General features: G+C 35.6%; 2 protein-coding genes across 5 annotated transcripts; one reads left to right on the top strand and one right to left on the bottom strand.

Annotated features, from left to right (window-relative positions):
- Positions 1–1,669: 1,669 nt before the first annotated feature.
- LOC118036972 (uncharacterized) lies at positions 1,670–5,823 on the bottom strand. Of its 4 annotated transcripts, XM_073412115.1 has the most exons (4): positions 5,577–5,823; positions 2,592–5,372; positions 2,033–2,209; positions 1,670–1,838 (listed from the first exon to the last, which is right to left on the bottom strand). In XM_073412115.1, exons 1-2 carry the CDS (start codon positions 5,593–5,595, stop codon positions 2,695–2,697), a joined length of 2,697 nt encoding a protein of 898 aa, XP_073268216.1. In that variant the 5' UTR covers positions 5,596–5,823; the 3' UTR covers positions 1,670–1,838; positions 2,033–2,209; positions 2,592–2,694. The 4 variants fall into 4 exon arrangements, with proteins under 4 accessions (XP_073268216.1, XP_073268215.1, XP_073268214.1 ...); XM_073412114.1 differs by having other exon boundaries at positions 1,670–2,209; positions 2,538–5,372; XM_073412113.1 differs by having other exon boundaries at positions 1,670–2,209.
- Positions 5,824–6,154: 331 nt separating this feature from the next.
- On the top strand, positions 6,155–12,072 carry LOC118036971 (uncharacterized). Its single transcript, XM_035042842.2, has 12 exons — positions 6,155–6,491; positions 6,593–6,776; positions 6,914–6,982; positions 7,064–7,162; positions 7,890–7,969; positions 8,080–8,914; positions 9,297–9,985; positions 10,418–10,502; positions 10,613–10,664; positions 10,759–10,808; positions 11,037–11,084; positions 11,365–12,072. Exons 1-12 carry the CDS (start codon positions 6,229–6,231, stop codon positions 11,539–11,541), a joined length of 2,631 nt encoding a protein of 876 aa, XP_034898733.1. The 5' UTR covers positions 6,155–6,228; the 3' UTR covers positions 11,542–12,072.
- The last annotated feature ends 1,508 nt before the right edge of the window (positions 12,073–13,580 follow it).

Raw genomic sequence — 13,580 nt, 5'->3', positions numbered from 1 at the left:
ATGAAAAGGAACAATATAGTCCCTAAATCTTTTGGTTCATGGAAATTAAAATTATTTTCTTCTTATATTTTTATTTTAAAAATAGTGTAATGATTTAAAAACAATTTTTTTTTTTTGCTAAAACAATAAAAAAGATGCATTGATAATAAAATGAGGTTTGAGTTGAAGATATATATTTTTCCTCTATATTTCAAATGATTGAGATTTTTAACAAATTTTTTTTTTCTAATTGTAGCTGTTTTTTTTATGGAAAAAACACATGTTACTAATCAAAACCATCACTTTAAATAACATTATGACTTTTTTTTTTATAATGATATTATCTATTGTCTTATGATAATTATGTATTATCCTGATATATAAAAAAAACTAAAATAATTTATTTAATAACATCGAATAAGAATAAAATATTTATTTTTTTAATTTTTTTATTGTAAATTTCTTATATAATTCTCTCAAATTTATTATTTTATATTTTTTTTTTCATATAGTTGCGTAAAAATTAATGAATGTTTTTTTATTGAAACTCATTTTCACGATTATAATAAGTTTTTTTAATTTAATAATGCTTTTCATAAAAACTGTCTTCAAAGATTTTTTTTTTTTTTTCCATTCAATGAATTGTGCTGCTGATATTATTGTCAAAACTTAATAAAATTTCTTGAAGTAGAAAAGACAATTTTGATGTTATAAATACATTTCTCCTCAATCTTACCTATAGTATTTTTTTTTTGAGAATATATTTTTTTATTATTGTATAATTAAATAAAATAATATATTTAATACAGAATGATGTTAATCCAAGATATTTTATCAATGATGTTTTAAAATATATTAAAATAATATTGTCTTGAAATTTTTTTTTTAAATCAAATTAAGTTTTGATTAGTTTTGTCAAGTTGTACTTGAATCACTAAATCAATTATGTTATATCAAATCAACTTTTATAATTTAAAACCTAGCTCATTCTAAATCAATCATATATCAAACCAACTTTTATATGTTTTAATTTAAAACGTGGCTAATTCTAGAGTTGAAGTCAGTGAGTTATCATGTTAACCTGTAAAGTCAATTCAGGTTTTCGTAACTAGTTACAAGAAACCAAAAACGTATTCATCAGGTAACAAATCAGTACGTATAATGATCTACTTAGCAAGAAACCTTAACCACACACATGCTAATTATCTGCTTCAAATCAGTAGCGTGAGAAAAACATAAATCGGACCACACCGCATCAGAAAAAGAAAAAGAACCTGAAACATGAACAATCCGAGCAGCAAAAAGACAAAAACAGCATTGCATATAGCCGAGGCTACCCTTCGTGGACAAAATGGCACTTCTTAATGCAAGTAAAGTTGGCTGCAACAAATTCTGATGAAAGCTCATCCTTGATATTAAATTTGCTTTTTAATAGTTACGAGTTTAAATCTTTCAGAATTACTAAAAGTTTATATAATCATTAACAGACTCGTGAGATTAGTCGAGCTATATACAAACTAGTACAGATACTCACGTTAATTAAAAAAAAAAAAATAGCTGCGATGCCTGCTAAAATATGTCAGATGTAACAAGAGGAAGACAAAAAGAGAAGCTGTAGGGGGAGGGGCATGAGTGATCACAACAGCAGAACATGAAGAATGAAAAAGCATCTTCAAACAGGAAAAGACAGTGCGAGCAACAAAAACTGTATTGAAGCATTATCAGTTGAAAAGTATCAAATCCCATACCGCTGCCATTCCAGTTAGCATAGATCTGCGTCTATAGCAGCTGAGGTTGCATGTTTGCTCTTGCCAAGTTACAAAATGTAACTAACTATTCCTTGGACCTCTTCCCTTTCTCTAAGATTACAGTAAAAATATAATTAGTGCAGCAAAAAATGGCCCAATACTTGTTCTACGTTGGAATTCAAGCTATTTATTTGAACTGAAACATGCCACCTCATAATTATGTGAGGATTGAAAAAACTTCATGATCATACAAGAAACATCCGTGTCGGAGGACAAATCCAAGAAGGAAACTCAGATAAATGTACCCCTTTAATCAGTGGATGAACAAAAATGAGCATTCTGATTGTACTGTCGGTTCTGGACACAATCTGATGTTGAAGTATTCAAAGATATTATCATGTATGATGTCAGCTTTGGGCATCAAATGTACAGCTTCGGCATCTGATACTTGCACCAATGCAGCATGAAGTCAATACAATTACCTGCAGAAAGAATTGCTTGTGAAAAACCAAGAATCAGTAAAACCGCAAACTCAGCTCAGCAGCTAGACATTTTGATTAGTTTTTATCTTTGGTACTCATCCAGCGAAGATGAAATCAAGGGAACAAAACCAAGAAAAAAGAATATGGGAACACACAGTACTATCCTTTATATTCCTAAATAGTCTCCGATTACCACTAGGGAGAAAATGCATTTGGATGTCCAGAAAGAAGTATAATTATGCAAGGGTTTTTCCTTCCCAAACTGGTATTGCTTTGAAAAGTTACATTTGTATTCAATTAATTTCAGAATTAACAGATAAGAACATACTGCTGCAAGGAGCAGGTGTGGCTCCGTTAAGGGAGTTAGGAAGTAAGGAATTACATGTAACTCATACACCCAGTGAATTGATCTGCTATGCCATCAAGCAGTTGCCAGGTTAGCCACAATAGCCTGTCCCTCAGAAGAAGAAGAAAACCACCTGATATTACCAAGATCTTGCAGCATGTTGAGATTTTGCTGTTTCCCTCAAAACAGCCCCCACTATTGCCGCCTGCTCAAGACATTCGGCCTTATGCAGTGCATCCAAAAGTGCAACACAAGTCTTGGTATGAATACTGCAACCCTTCAACCGAGTTTCCTCAAAAAGCTGATATGCGTCCAGTGCCCTATTTGCGATGCTCAGCCCTTCTATCATAGCATTATAACTAGCAGAATCAGGTATTCCCCCAGTTGCCCTAAATCTCTCAAATAGACTACTTGCCTGTGCAACATTTCCAGACTTTGCAAGTCCAGAGATCATGGCAGTGTAGGTGATGGTATTGGGTTTTAACCCTTGCTTTTGCATCTCTTGCCAAAACACAAAGGCCTTGTTAAATTTCCTAACCTTACAGAGGCCATTTATGAGAATGCAAAAAGTTATCTGATTTGGAGTGCATTTCAAGTCCTTCATGGACTGAAAGCAGACAAGGGCCTCATTAATTTCCTCAGCTTTCACCAATCCATCCAGCAAGCAATTCCATGTGTACACATTGGGCGTTAAACCTTTCTGCATCATTTCTTCCATAACTAGATATGCTTCATCAACTCTACCAACTTTTCCAAAACCATCAATAAGACTGCTATAGATCACGTGATTTAACTCTATGCCATTCGACTTTGCTTCCTCGAAGAGCATGTATGCTTCATCAAGTCTATCAATTTTAGCAAGGCCATCGACGACAGAACCATAGGTCACAACAGTTGGATGGTGGCCCATTGTCTTCATTTCCTCCAGTAGCTGATAAGCTTTGTTCACCTTACCTGACTTGCAGAACCCATCAATAACAGTGTTGTATGCACGGGTGTCCAAAACACAGCCTTGGTCCTTCATTGCATAATATAACTCGTAGGTTTCCCGTGCAAAACCAGCTTTCACAAGGCTATGGATTAGGATCGAATAGCTTCTTGTATCAGGAAGAAACCCTCGAGCCTTTATTTCCTCAAACAAAGCCCTGCCTTTCTCAGTTTCACCAGCCTTGAAAACACAATCCATGTAGGTATTCAGGAGCATGAGGTCAGGAGAACATCCACTACGCATCATTTCTTTGTACATCTTGTGACCATCCTCCTTCCTGTCACACTTGAAGAAATTTCTGATGAGGGATGTATAAACAACAACATTTGGAATTTGATCAGCATCCAGCATCCGTTCATAAATCCTGTAAGCATCATCCACTCTACCTTGCTTGCCCAAACCATCTATAAGCGAACAGAATGTAGCACCATCTGGGGAGCAAACTTTATGATCCATCCCTTCAAATATTGAACAAGCTTCATCAAGCTTTTGAGCTTTACACAGCCTATCGATCATTATGTTTATGGTTCTGACATTAGGAAACAAGCCAGCCTCTTTCATGGCATCCCGAACCTTGAAAGCAGCCTCGACATTTCCAGCCTTGCAAAGCATGCCTATTATAATGTTATATGTTGGAAGATTGGGCATTGCATCTCTCTTCATCTCCTCAAAAATTCTTAATGCCTTGTCTATTTTTCCCTTCTTCCCAAGGCAAGTAAGAATGCAATTATACGCAACCACACTCGGAATGCACCCTTTTTCCCTTTGCCTCTCAAGCAAACTGTATGCCTCGTCAAACTTTCCAGCTGATCCATAACCCATAATCATGGTGTTGTAAGCATACGCACATGGAACTTGTCTGTTTTGCTCCATCTGCTCAAATATCTCCACGGCTTCATCAAGTCTGTTGGCTTTGCATAGAACACCCATCATGCTAGTATAAGTCACATCATCAGGCACTATACCATTTGCCTTCATCTCATGAAAAAACTTCCAAGCCATATCCACCTTTCCCACCTTACCAAAGCAGTCTATGCAAACATTATAAAGCACAATATCAGCATCAAAAGAGTTGCTCTTCATTTCATCCAGTAGGGAGAGAGCAGCATCAACACGACCCTCCCTGGAAAACACACGAATTAGAGTCGTAAGCAAATGCACATTCACTTCGTAACCCAGCTCTTGCATTTGATGAAAAAGAGCAAGCATGCGATCAGATTCACCTACTTCAGACAAAGCACCGATCAAGGTTGTATAAGCAGAAAACGCAGGGCGAAATTTAAAATGCCTCATCATTTGCAGGAGATCAAAAGCTTCTATAAGCTTCTGTGATTTAACACAGCTCGCAACTAACTCCACGCAAGTGTAATTAGTAGGGCCAAATCCTGCAATACTCATCTCTCCCAGAATCTGCTCTAAGTAATCAAAATTCCTAGTTCTAACCATCACCATCAGAAGTGAATTATAAGCTTCCGGACTAAGTGGTTCCTCACTTTTCCTCTCGACCCAGCGGAAATAATTCACTGCTTGATTAACATCTTTCAACCTCCTTAACACTCCAATAACCAACTCAGGTTGAGGTTTTTCATTAAACATTGACAAAGAATTCTCAAGGGCTGGTCCCCAAGAACCACTTTCCAGAACATGGCACACGTCATCTACTCCCTGTCTCACACCATCAAAATTCCTCGAGTTTTCTTGATTGACCCCTTCATTACAGAGATGAGATTTCCCACCCAAATCTGAAGGAGGGCCATTAGAAAATGAAGCCAACTTCCTTGAATTGATTAAAATGTACCAACACCTTGAATTGTAACTCAATACTATTCCTGCAGCACCAAAATGAAAGTAAAAAAAGAAGTATAAGATAACTAGAAATTCAAAGATCCCATTTTTGTAGCAAAATCTAAGAACAAGATAGGGTTCAAATTAAATACAAACATCCCATTTATTTAGAAAAATCCAAGAACAAGATAGAGTTCAAATCAAATAAAAAATCCCCATTTTTGCAATCTTTCCATAGAAAACTTTACCCGGGTTCCTCAACATCATCTTCACCTGTGTTCAATCGCTACGCTGTTTTATCTTGCAGATCAATCTTCATAATAATCCATGCTTCAAGGAGATAAATAAAAGTAAAACATAGATTGACCCTAAGAGGTTTTAGGGTTTAAGAGAGTGTTTATCAATGCCACAGAAACTAGGAACCTGACAACAATAAATGAACTTAACTACAAATCAGTACCTCATCTTCCAAATCTATTCATATCCTAACAAAATGTACGGCCCAGAACCAGATTCTGTATTTAATTTATTTAATTCTTTATATATATATATATATATATATAAAAAGAGGAAATCTCAATAATATATTCTTGAATCTCATTTATTTAAAAAACAAAATACTGTAAAAAGGAATAAAAAAAATATTGTAAAAAGAAAACGATAGGGACTGATTTGTAGTTTCGTAACCACAGCTTCACTTCAGAATAAACCCGATGCCTTAAAACGCGGCGTTTCACCTTCCCCGTCCCCCTCATTGACTGGTAGGAATCTTTTTTACCCCTTTCCACATTAACACTCCACAGAAGAAGGGAAAATACAGAGAGAAAATACAGAGAGCTTTTCTCAAAAAAAATAAAGAAAAAAAAATCAATGCATATCTTCTTCTGTTAAATCAATCAAATGGCAGCAGCAGCAGCAGCAGCAGCATCGCAATATCCGAAAGAAGGAGAGGGTTCATACAGAATGGAAATGACAATTCAACCCTCAGACAATGACGGAACAAGCACCGAACTCCGTGCACTCGACTGTAACCTCACCTCTCTCTGTGATCACATCCAAATCGAAGGTTTCAATTCAGGTTCTTTCTCCGATATCATCGTCCACGCCATGGGCTCCACCTACCACCTCCATCGCCTCATCCTCTCACGCAGCTCTTACTTCCGGTAATTACTCACTCACTCACTCACTCACTCACTCACTATAAATTAATTAATTAATTAATCATCATCGTAATTACAATTGATTTGATTGATTTTATGATTAGGAATATGTTGCATGGTCCATGGAAAGAAGCGAGCTCGCCTGTTGTTACATTAAAAGTGGATGATAAAAATGTGAATGCGGAGGCAATTGCTATGGCTTTGGCTTATTTGTACGGACATCACCCTAAGCTTAATGATATTAACGCCTTTCGCGTCTTAGCTGCCGCTTCATTTCTTGACCTTCAGGTAATAATTACAAAAACAAAATGTTTTATTATTATTATTATTATTATTATTATTATTATTATTATTATTATTATTATCATATATACGAGTGACGGTTGCTTTGGTGTGTTTAGTGATTTTGGTTTGGAGTGGTGCAGGATTTGTGTGCAATTTGCACGGATTTTATTATTTCCGAATTGTGGACTTCGAATTTCTTGGCGTATCAGGTTCAGATTTTATTATTATTTGGTTTGGTTGTTGTGAGGTGTGAGTGTAGTTTTTTATTTATATTTTTTGGGTTTTCTCAGGTGTTTGCGGAGAGTCAAGATTATGGAATACACGGGGAACGTGTGAGAAATGCTTGCTGGGGTTACCTTTGTCAAAGTGGTGCGATTGAGTTGAAAGAGGTAAGATTTGATGCTAGTGTGTAAATGGGGGGGAATGTGGGGGATGATCAAATGTGGAACAGATGTTTAGATAATCATCGATGATTGTATTGGCATCGTAAGAAGAACAGTGGAAAAATCTGTATCACCAGGGTCGATTTTTTAGATTATGATTCATTTGGAATTAGTGCCGCTTCCTCCCTGGGAAGCAAGATTTTTGAATGACAGTTTTGAGTGACTTGTGATGAGCCTTTTCTGATGTTATAGGAGAGTGAAATGTGTGATGTTGTTTTAGTATTATTATGCACTCAAGGGAAAGCGAGGAAATTGTAATGATTATCTACACATTTATCATGTTGAAGTTTCAATAGTTATGATTTTGAGTTTTTTTTCCCCTTTTAATGAATTCTATGTTTTTGTTTATGTAAGATGTTTATCTAAAAAGGTGAAGTTTTTTGAAAATTTAATAAAATTTGTTTGTACTATCTTATGATTTTGTCTATCAAAACTTTGTTTTGTCTGCTATTTTCTTACAAGTAGACCTGTTTCTTAACATTTTTAATGTAGTGATTTTATTTCTTTGTCCTCTCTGGAAATGATGATTTATGATGTTAAAGTCTTCGTGGCAGCCTGAATTCATTTTCTGAAGATTGTCTTCACCCATGTGTGTTTTGATTTTTTGGTATTTGGTTCTATCACGTTGTTATATGTGCAATCTATAAATTATGGATCCTCCCCATTGTGGTAGGTACTTCCAAAACTTTCCTCACAAACTCTGCATGCATTACTGACTTCAGATGAACTGTGGGTATCTAGTGAAGAGAAACGGTAAGGGGTAGAGGTATCTGATAAATCTCGTTTTCTGGATACAGGTTGATGTTTAATTACTTTTGTTTTGTTAACTCTTAAGTTCTTCCTTTTCTATTTCTGTTAAAAAGGTTTGAACTGGCACTGTACACTCTTCTTGCAAAAGGTGCCTTTTGCAAGACTGAACATTCTGAGCAAGGAAGTCCCAGTGCTGAGGCGAACATGGATGTTCATTCTGACTCTTCAAAAGCAAAGGGAAAAAACTTAAGTGATAACTGCACTAGTAATGCATTGGAATCTGGACTTGGATGCTTAGCTCTAAAAGATGGCCTTGAGGGACATGACGCTGCTCGTAATCTTCTGGTTAAGCTTGCTGATGGTGTGGTTGACTTCCAGCCAGGGGTTTCTGTTTCCAAACAACAGGCTCAACAAGCTGCGTACACTCAATCGAATTTGGGGACACTACATCCTTGCGATATGGGACAATCTTCATCACTGAGCAACTCATTTTCAGTGATGAATGCAAATGGAACCTCATGTTCTTATGTAGAAATGCCAATCAGTGCTGGAACAAGTGGACTAGAATCTAGTGGAGTGGCTATGGAGGGGCCATCTGAAGACGGCTCATACCATTTGAATAATAATAATTGGCTTGCAAGCAACCAATCTAGGAATTGCAATTCTCTGGACCCTTCCAGTAATGGGCTCATTCTCAATGATTGGGAAAGATGTGACATGCCTCAACTTTCATGGGGTGGTAGGGTCGTGGGCAGAAGACAGGTGAAAGGTTATGCTAAAGGGAACTGTGGAGTTCATAGGGAGGATTACGATACTTTCGTCAACATATTTGAAGGGGGTTCTCTTTTGTATTGCAACATGTCTTTTGAGGCACTTTTAAATGTAAGAAAGCAGCTTGAAGAGTTGGGTTTTCCTTGCAAAGCTGTGAATGATGGTCTTTGGCTGCAGGTTTGTTCTAACAGCTGTTTGCTTCCAATATTGTAGATCTTTTTCTATTTCGTGAGAATTACATATTTTGCTGTGTATAAAAGATACATGAAAAGGGGAATGGGATATTCCATGCTGCTTATGCACACACAGAATCCAGTTCATGGGTTTTCAGGCTGGATCTGGGGTATCATCCCCTTGCTTCATACATAAACCATCTGATTTATCTATCTTTTTGATTTTACTCCTTGATTAAATCTTGGAAACTGCCACCAGAGAATAATGCTACCAATATTATGCCTTTTATTCATCTATTGGAAGATTAGACACCATTTCCCACACCAATACAACCATTCATTTTTTCACAAACCATGCTGAATTCTTGTTTGTATGTAACATGTAGATGCTTCTGAGCCAGAGGGTGCAGGAAATTGGTGCTGACACGTGTAAAATGTGCTGCCTAATGAGTATAGCATGCACTTGCAGGCAGCCATTTGGGATTTCACATGGAGTTGCCACCACAGGTTATTACATGCAAGAGCATGAGCACCACAATTCTCCTGGGGGTGTGACTAATGTATATGTTGCTGATTCTGGTCAAGGCGAGGGAAATGGCCTCTTTAGACCAGTACGAGTGCATGTTAGGGGACCTATTGATGGGCTTGCAGGTATTGGGCGTGGAACTACATTTGTGCCAGCAGCTGCATGGCCCCCTACACGTTTTGTGTTTTCTCGTGTGCCATTTGGTATGGGCAACAGAAATTGCCAGCAGTCTGTTGCTAGTGATGATTCGGAGAACAGAACTGACCACAATGGAGACCTATCAGGGGATGGGTTGACAGCTCTTGTTGGGTTAAGTCAAGGGGGGAGCAACTCCACTATTCATGGAGAGCATATGGAAAGAGGATATGAAACAGATTTGCACGGAAGATTGTCTAAAACATCAGTTTCAGCACCGAGCACCAGTGGTATAGCTGTCCAGATGCTAGAATCACCAGAACATGCCATTGGATTTGAGTGGGAGAATGCAAACAACTCCATATCGCTAGATATGAAAACACCTTTAAGTCATTTCCCTCCATTTCGTTTTGGGTAAGAGTTTATTGCATACTTGTTTTCTTTTATTTCTCAAAATTAGTAATTTTGGATAATGAAAGATGTTACACAGATAGGCTTAGGTGAGTGGACACATTGAATGATGGAATGTCTTTTGGCCATAACCTGTGCTCTTTTTTCCTTCATTTGAGGCTATCATTTGTACACAAGAATTGCAAATCACAACCTGATTTCTCAGGATTGTAGTTTGATACTTGGGAGATAATATCTGTGTACTCAAATCATAGAGTCATGGGCAGCTTTATCTGCCTGTCTCAAGAACCAGCCATCATGGGTTTGGTCATCCTCTTCATCTGTGCTACAATTCCACCTATGATTTGACTCTCTTTTTCTCCCCTGGCCTTTTCATTTAATTGGTGAATGCTTTGTGGAACAAGTTCTTACATATCTTCTGCTGAATTGACACAGGGTTGAATTTGAGGATGTGCACAGGCTCAGTGATGGCCAAGTCAAGCACTCTCCGGAACTCTTTTATGCTGGTTCTCTCTGGAAGGTATTTAAAATATCAGCTGTTCACTTGTGAACATCATTTACTAGTTTTACGAGGGTTCTTCAAATGTTCTTATAGAGGTTGATCTTTACATGATCTGTTTGATTTTACAGGTTAGTGTTCAAGCCTTTAATGATGAAGATCCTCAAGGACGTCGAACTCTTGGTACTATTCTGTTTACTAAAAACTTTTATGCTGAAAACATGCTATTCTATGCTCATCAGGATATATGGAAATTATGCTGCCTTTGTCTCTGCAGGGTTGTTTCTTCACCGAAGGAAGGCAGAGATTACTGATTCCCTCAGAAAGGTTAGCCTTCCTTACCAGAGATGATCTGTTATCAATCAAGTATCAACTATGAAAGATATTCCTCCTTTATCATGTTCTTCCTCTTTTTTCCTTTTTTATTTTTTTTTTATGGTTTCTCCTTTTGAATGATTACCCTGTCACTGGTGTTGTATTCTAGAATTCATGATTGCCACATATTATAGTTGAAGCTATCAATTAGCACCCACGTAACTTGCTTTCCGGTTTCAGGTTCATATGTACGTGGACTCTCGTGAAAAGGTTACTGCTCGTTTTCAGGTAAACTTGCAACTAAACAAATGAGTCTTGATTTAGTTGCTTTCATTAGTGCCACGAAAATGCAAGGAAGAAGGGCATTCACACGCAAAAAAAATAAAATTCTGAACCATTGAATTGATGGGCCCCCGTATGGGTTCCACCTGTGACTGTTTCATGGTTATTTTCTTTTTCAGTGCACTGTTTGTGCTTGCATTTGCATAGCACCGTAAAATTACTTGCCATCATTGCTCGCACAATTACATATTTGTATAATTATGGCCCCCTTCTGGCTTAATTTCAGCTGATTTGTCCATCAAAGAGAGAAGTAATGGTGTTTGGAAGACTCAAACAAAGGGGCACTCTTTTACCTAAAGCTCCTAAGGGATGGGGCTGGCGTGCTGCTTTGTTCTTCGATGAGCTTGCAGAGCAACTCCAAAATGGGACCTTGCGAGTGGCTGCGGTTGTGCAACTCGTGTGAAATCAGAAATTGGGTCTTCCTGAGTATTTTTAGCTGAACTATGGAAATATTGATTCTTCATGCAAGCTCAAAATTGCTCTGCCGTGCTGTGTGCCGGGCTGTTTAAGATGTAAAAGAGAAAAAAACCATAAGAGTCCTTGTGCCCCACCTTGGCTGCAATATGATGCAACATTTCCATAGTTCAGCTATAACTGGAGACTGTAATCCGGCGACCATTACTTTCCCCAGATTGTAGTGATAACCAGGAGTGTCACCACCATATGAAGCAAAGTGATACTGGACGGATAGAAAATATTCCTTTGTTTGTTCAGTCTTCTGCTTGGCCTTCGCCAGAATCAAGTTAATTTGATTATAGAATCGATAGTTATATACAGAAGAACGTCTGCCCCACCACAGATCTTATGTATACTCATGCTTGTATCAAACTAGCTACTTACAACGATAAATAATTTTTAAAATATTCTTATGATAGCTATACACCTATTGTATTTGAACTAATTCTTGAAATATTTTGGTAATGTGCTTGCGTAATCTTCTTCAATTCATCTCATCCTCGTGATAAAGTTATTGTCGTCTGCATGGTGGATGATGGATCCATTGTCCATGAACATCCAAACTCTCGTTATGAATTCATGAAATAAGTTTATGTTATATAAAATCTCTTTAAGAATTCAAAATTTACATCTTTTTTTCTCTCTCTTATATTTTCATTTTTATTTTGTTGTGTATATCACACATTAAAATAGTATTTAAATAAAAATGATAGATGACAAAGAAGACAAGACATAACATAAAATATATATAGAATTGTATTTGATAATAATATGTAATATAGAATAACTGTTTTTATATCCTGTTTGGTTGACGGTTGATAAAATAAAATTAAAAATTAAAAAGTGTATTTTACTCTTAATATATATTTTGTCAAATTTACATATTTAAAAATAATTATTAAATTTTATTATTTTAACTTTAGTTTATATCGAGTGTTAAGATTAATAATAGTATAATAACTCTAGTTATAAAACTCAGATTGGCCTTATGAGTCTATTCAAAATTGATCCGAGTTTGATAAAAATAGATAAAAAATTAACTCGATAAAAAATTTAAGTTGACCTACGTCTCATTTGACTCAAGATAAAACCTGGACATAACATGGGTTACAAATCTGATGATTTTTTTAAAATTTTTTTATCAAAATGATATTGTTTTGTTTTTTAAATAAAAATTAATTAATTCAGGTTAATTCTTTTAGTTATTAATTCGAGTTATTTTTGTCAACACTTAGTCTAAGTTTAAAAATAAAAAATTATTATTATTATTTACACATTTAACAATTAAAAAAAAACTCAAACTTGAAATTGAACTCTTCCATCATGGAAAAATATTGAGAAGATTCAATTATTACGAACATTGAAAATATCGTGCCCCAGATAATGGCAAATCAACTATAAGTCTATAACAGTATAACCATGGAAACTACTGTGCCGTTTACTATGGTCAACATTGTGCCCGAGGATGTGGAAAACTCAATCACGACCGTGAAAATTATTATGCTATAAGTTTTAGCGAACCTGACCATAACTGCGTTTAAGGATGCGCTTTTAACGTGGTGAAAATTATATTTTTAAAAATTTTAAATTTTTTTATTTTATTTAAAATAATTTTTATTTTATATTTTTAGATTATTTTTTTAAACTATTATTACAACTACAATTTCAAACAAACCATAATATTACACCCGAGGTTCCGACAAACACTCTACTACATCCAAGATTATCATTAAATCAAAAACTTGGCTAACTCTATTATGATTAAAGCCTCTTTTATTTCATGGAAAATGAAAAATAGTTTTTTTAAAATTATTTTTATATTTTTTTTTTCATTTACTATTAAAAAAATTTTATCAATAAAAAATATAGTTAACAAATTTTTTTTGACATAGTTTTCAGGAAAATATTTTTCTTTTATTTTGGACAGAAAAAACTTTTTGAAAATTAAAAAATATCTTATTATTTATTGATTATATCAAATATGAT

Source organism: Populus alba, chromosome 10 (assembly GCF_005239225.2).
Source record: "Populus alba chromosome 10, ASM523922v2, whole genome shotgun sequence".
NCBI classification, from domain to species: Eukaryota; Viridiplantae; Streptophyta; class Magnoliopsida; order Malpighiales; family Salicaceae; genus Populus; species Populus alba.
Note: the sequence above shows the minus strand (reverse complement) of the source record. Positions and strands in the feature narration are given on the sequence as shown.

Bases quoted from the DNA above. Each gene is read 5' to 3' on its own strand.
- LOC118036971 (XM_035042842.2), top strand. From the start codon at position 6,229: ATGGCAGCAGCAGCAGCAGCAGCAGCATCGCAATATCCGAAAGAAGGA. The intron at 6,983-7,063 runs GTTCAGATTTTA...GGGTTTTCTCAG, and splicing joins CGAATTTCTTGGCGTATCAG to GTGTTTGCGGAGAGTCAAGA. The intron at 9,986-10,417 runs GTAAGAGTTTAT...GAATTGACACAG, and splicing joins TTCCCTCCATTTCGTTTTGG to GGTTGAATTTGAGGATGTGC.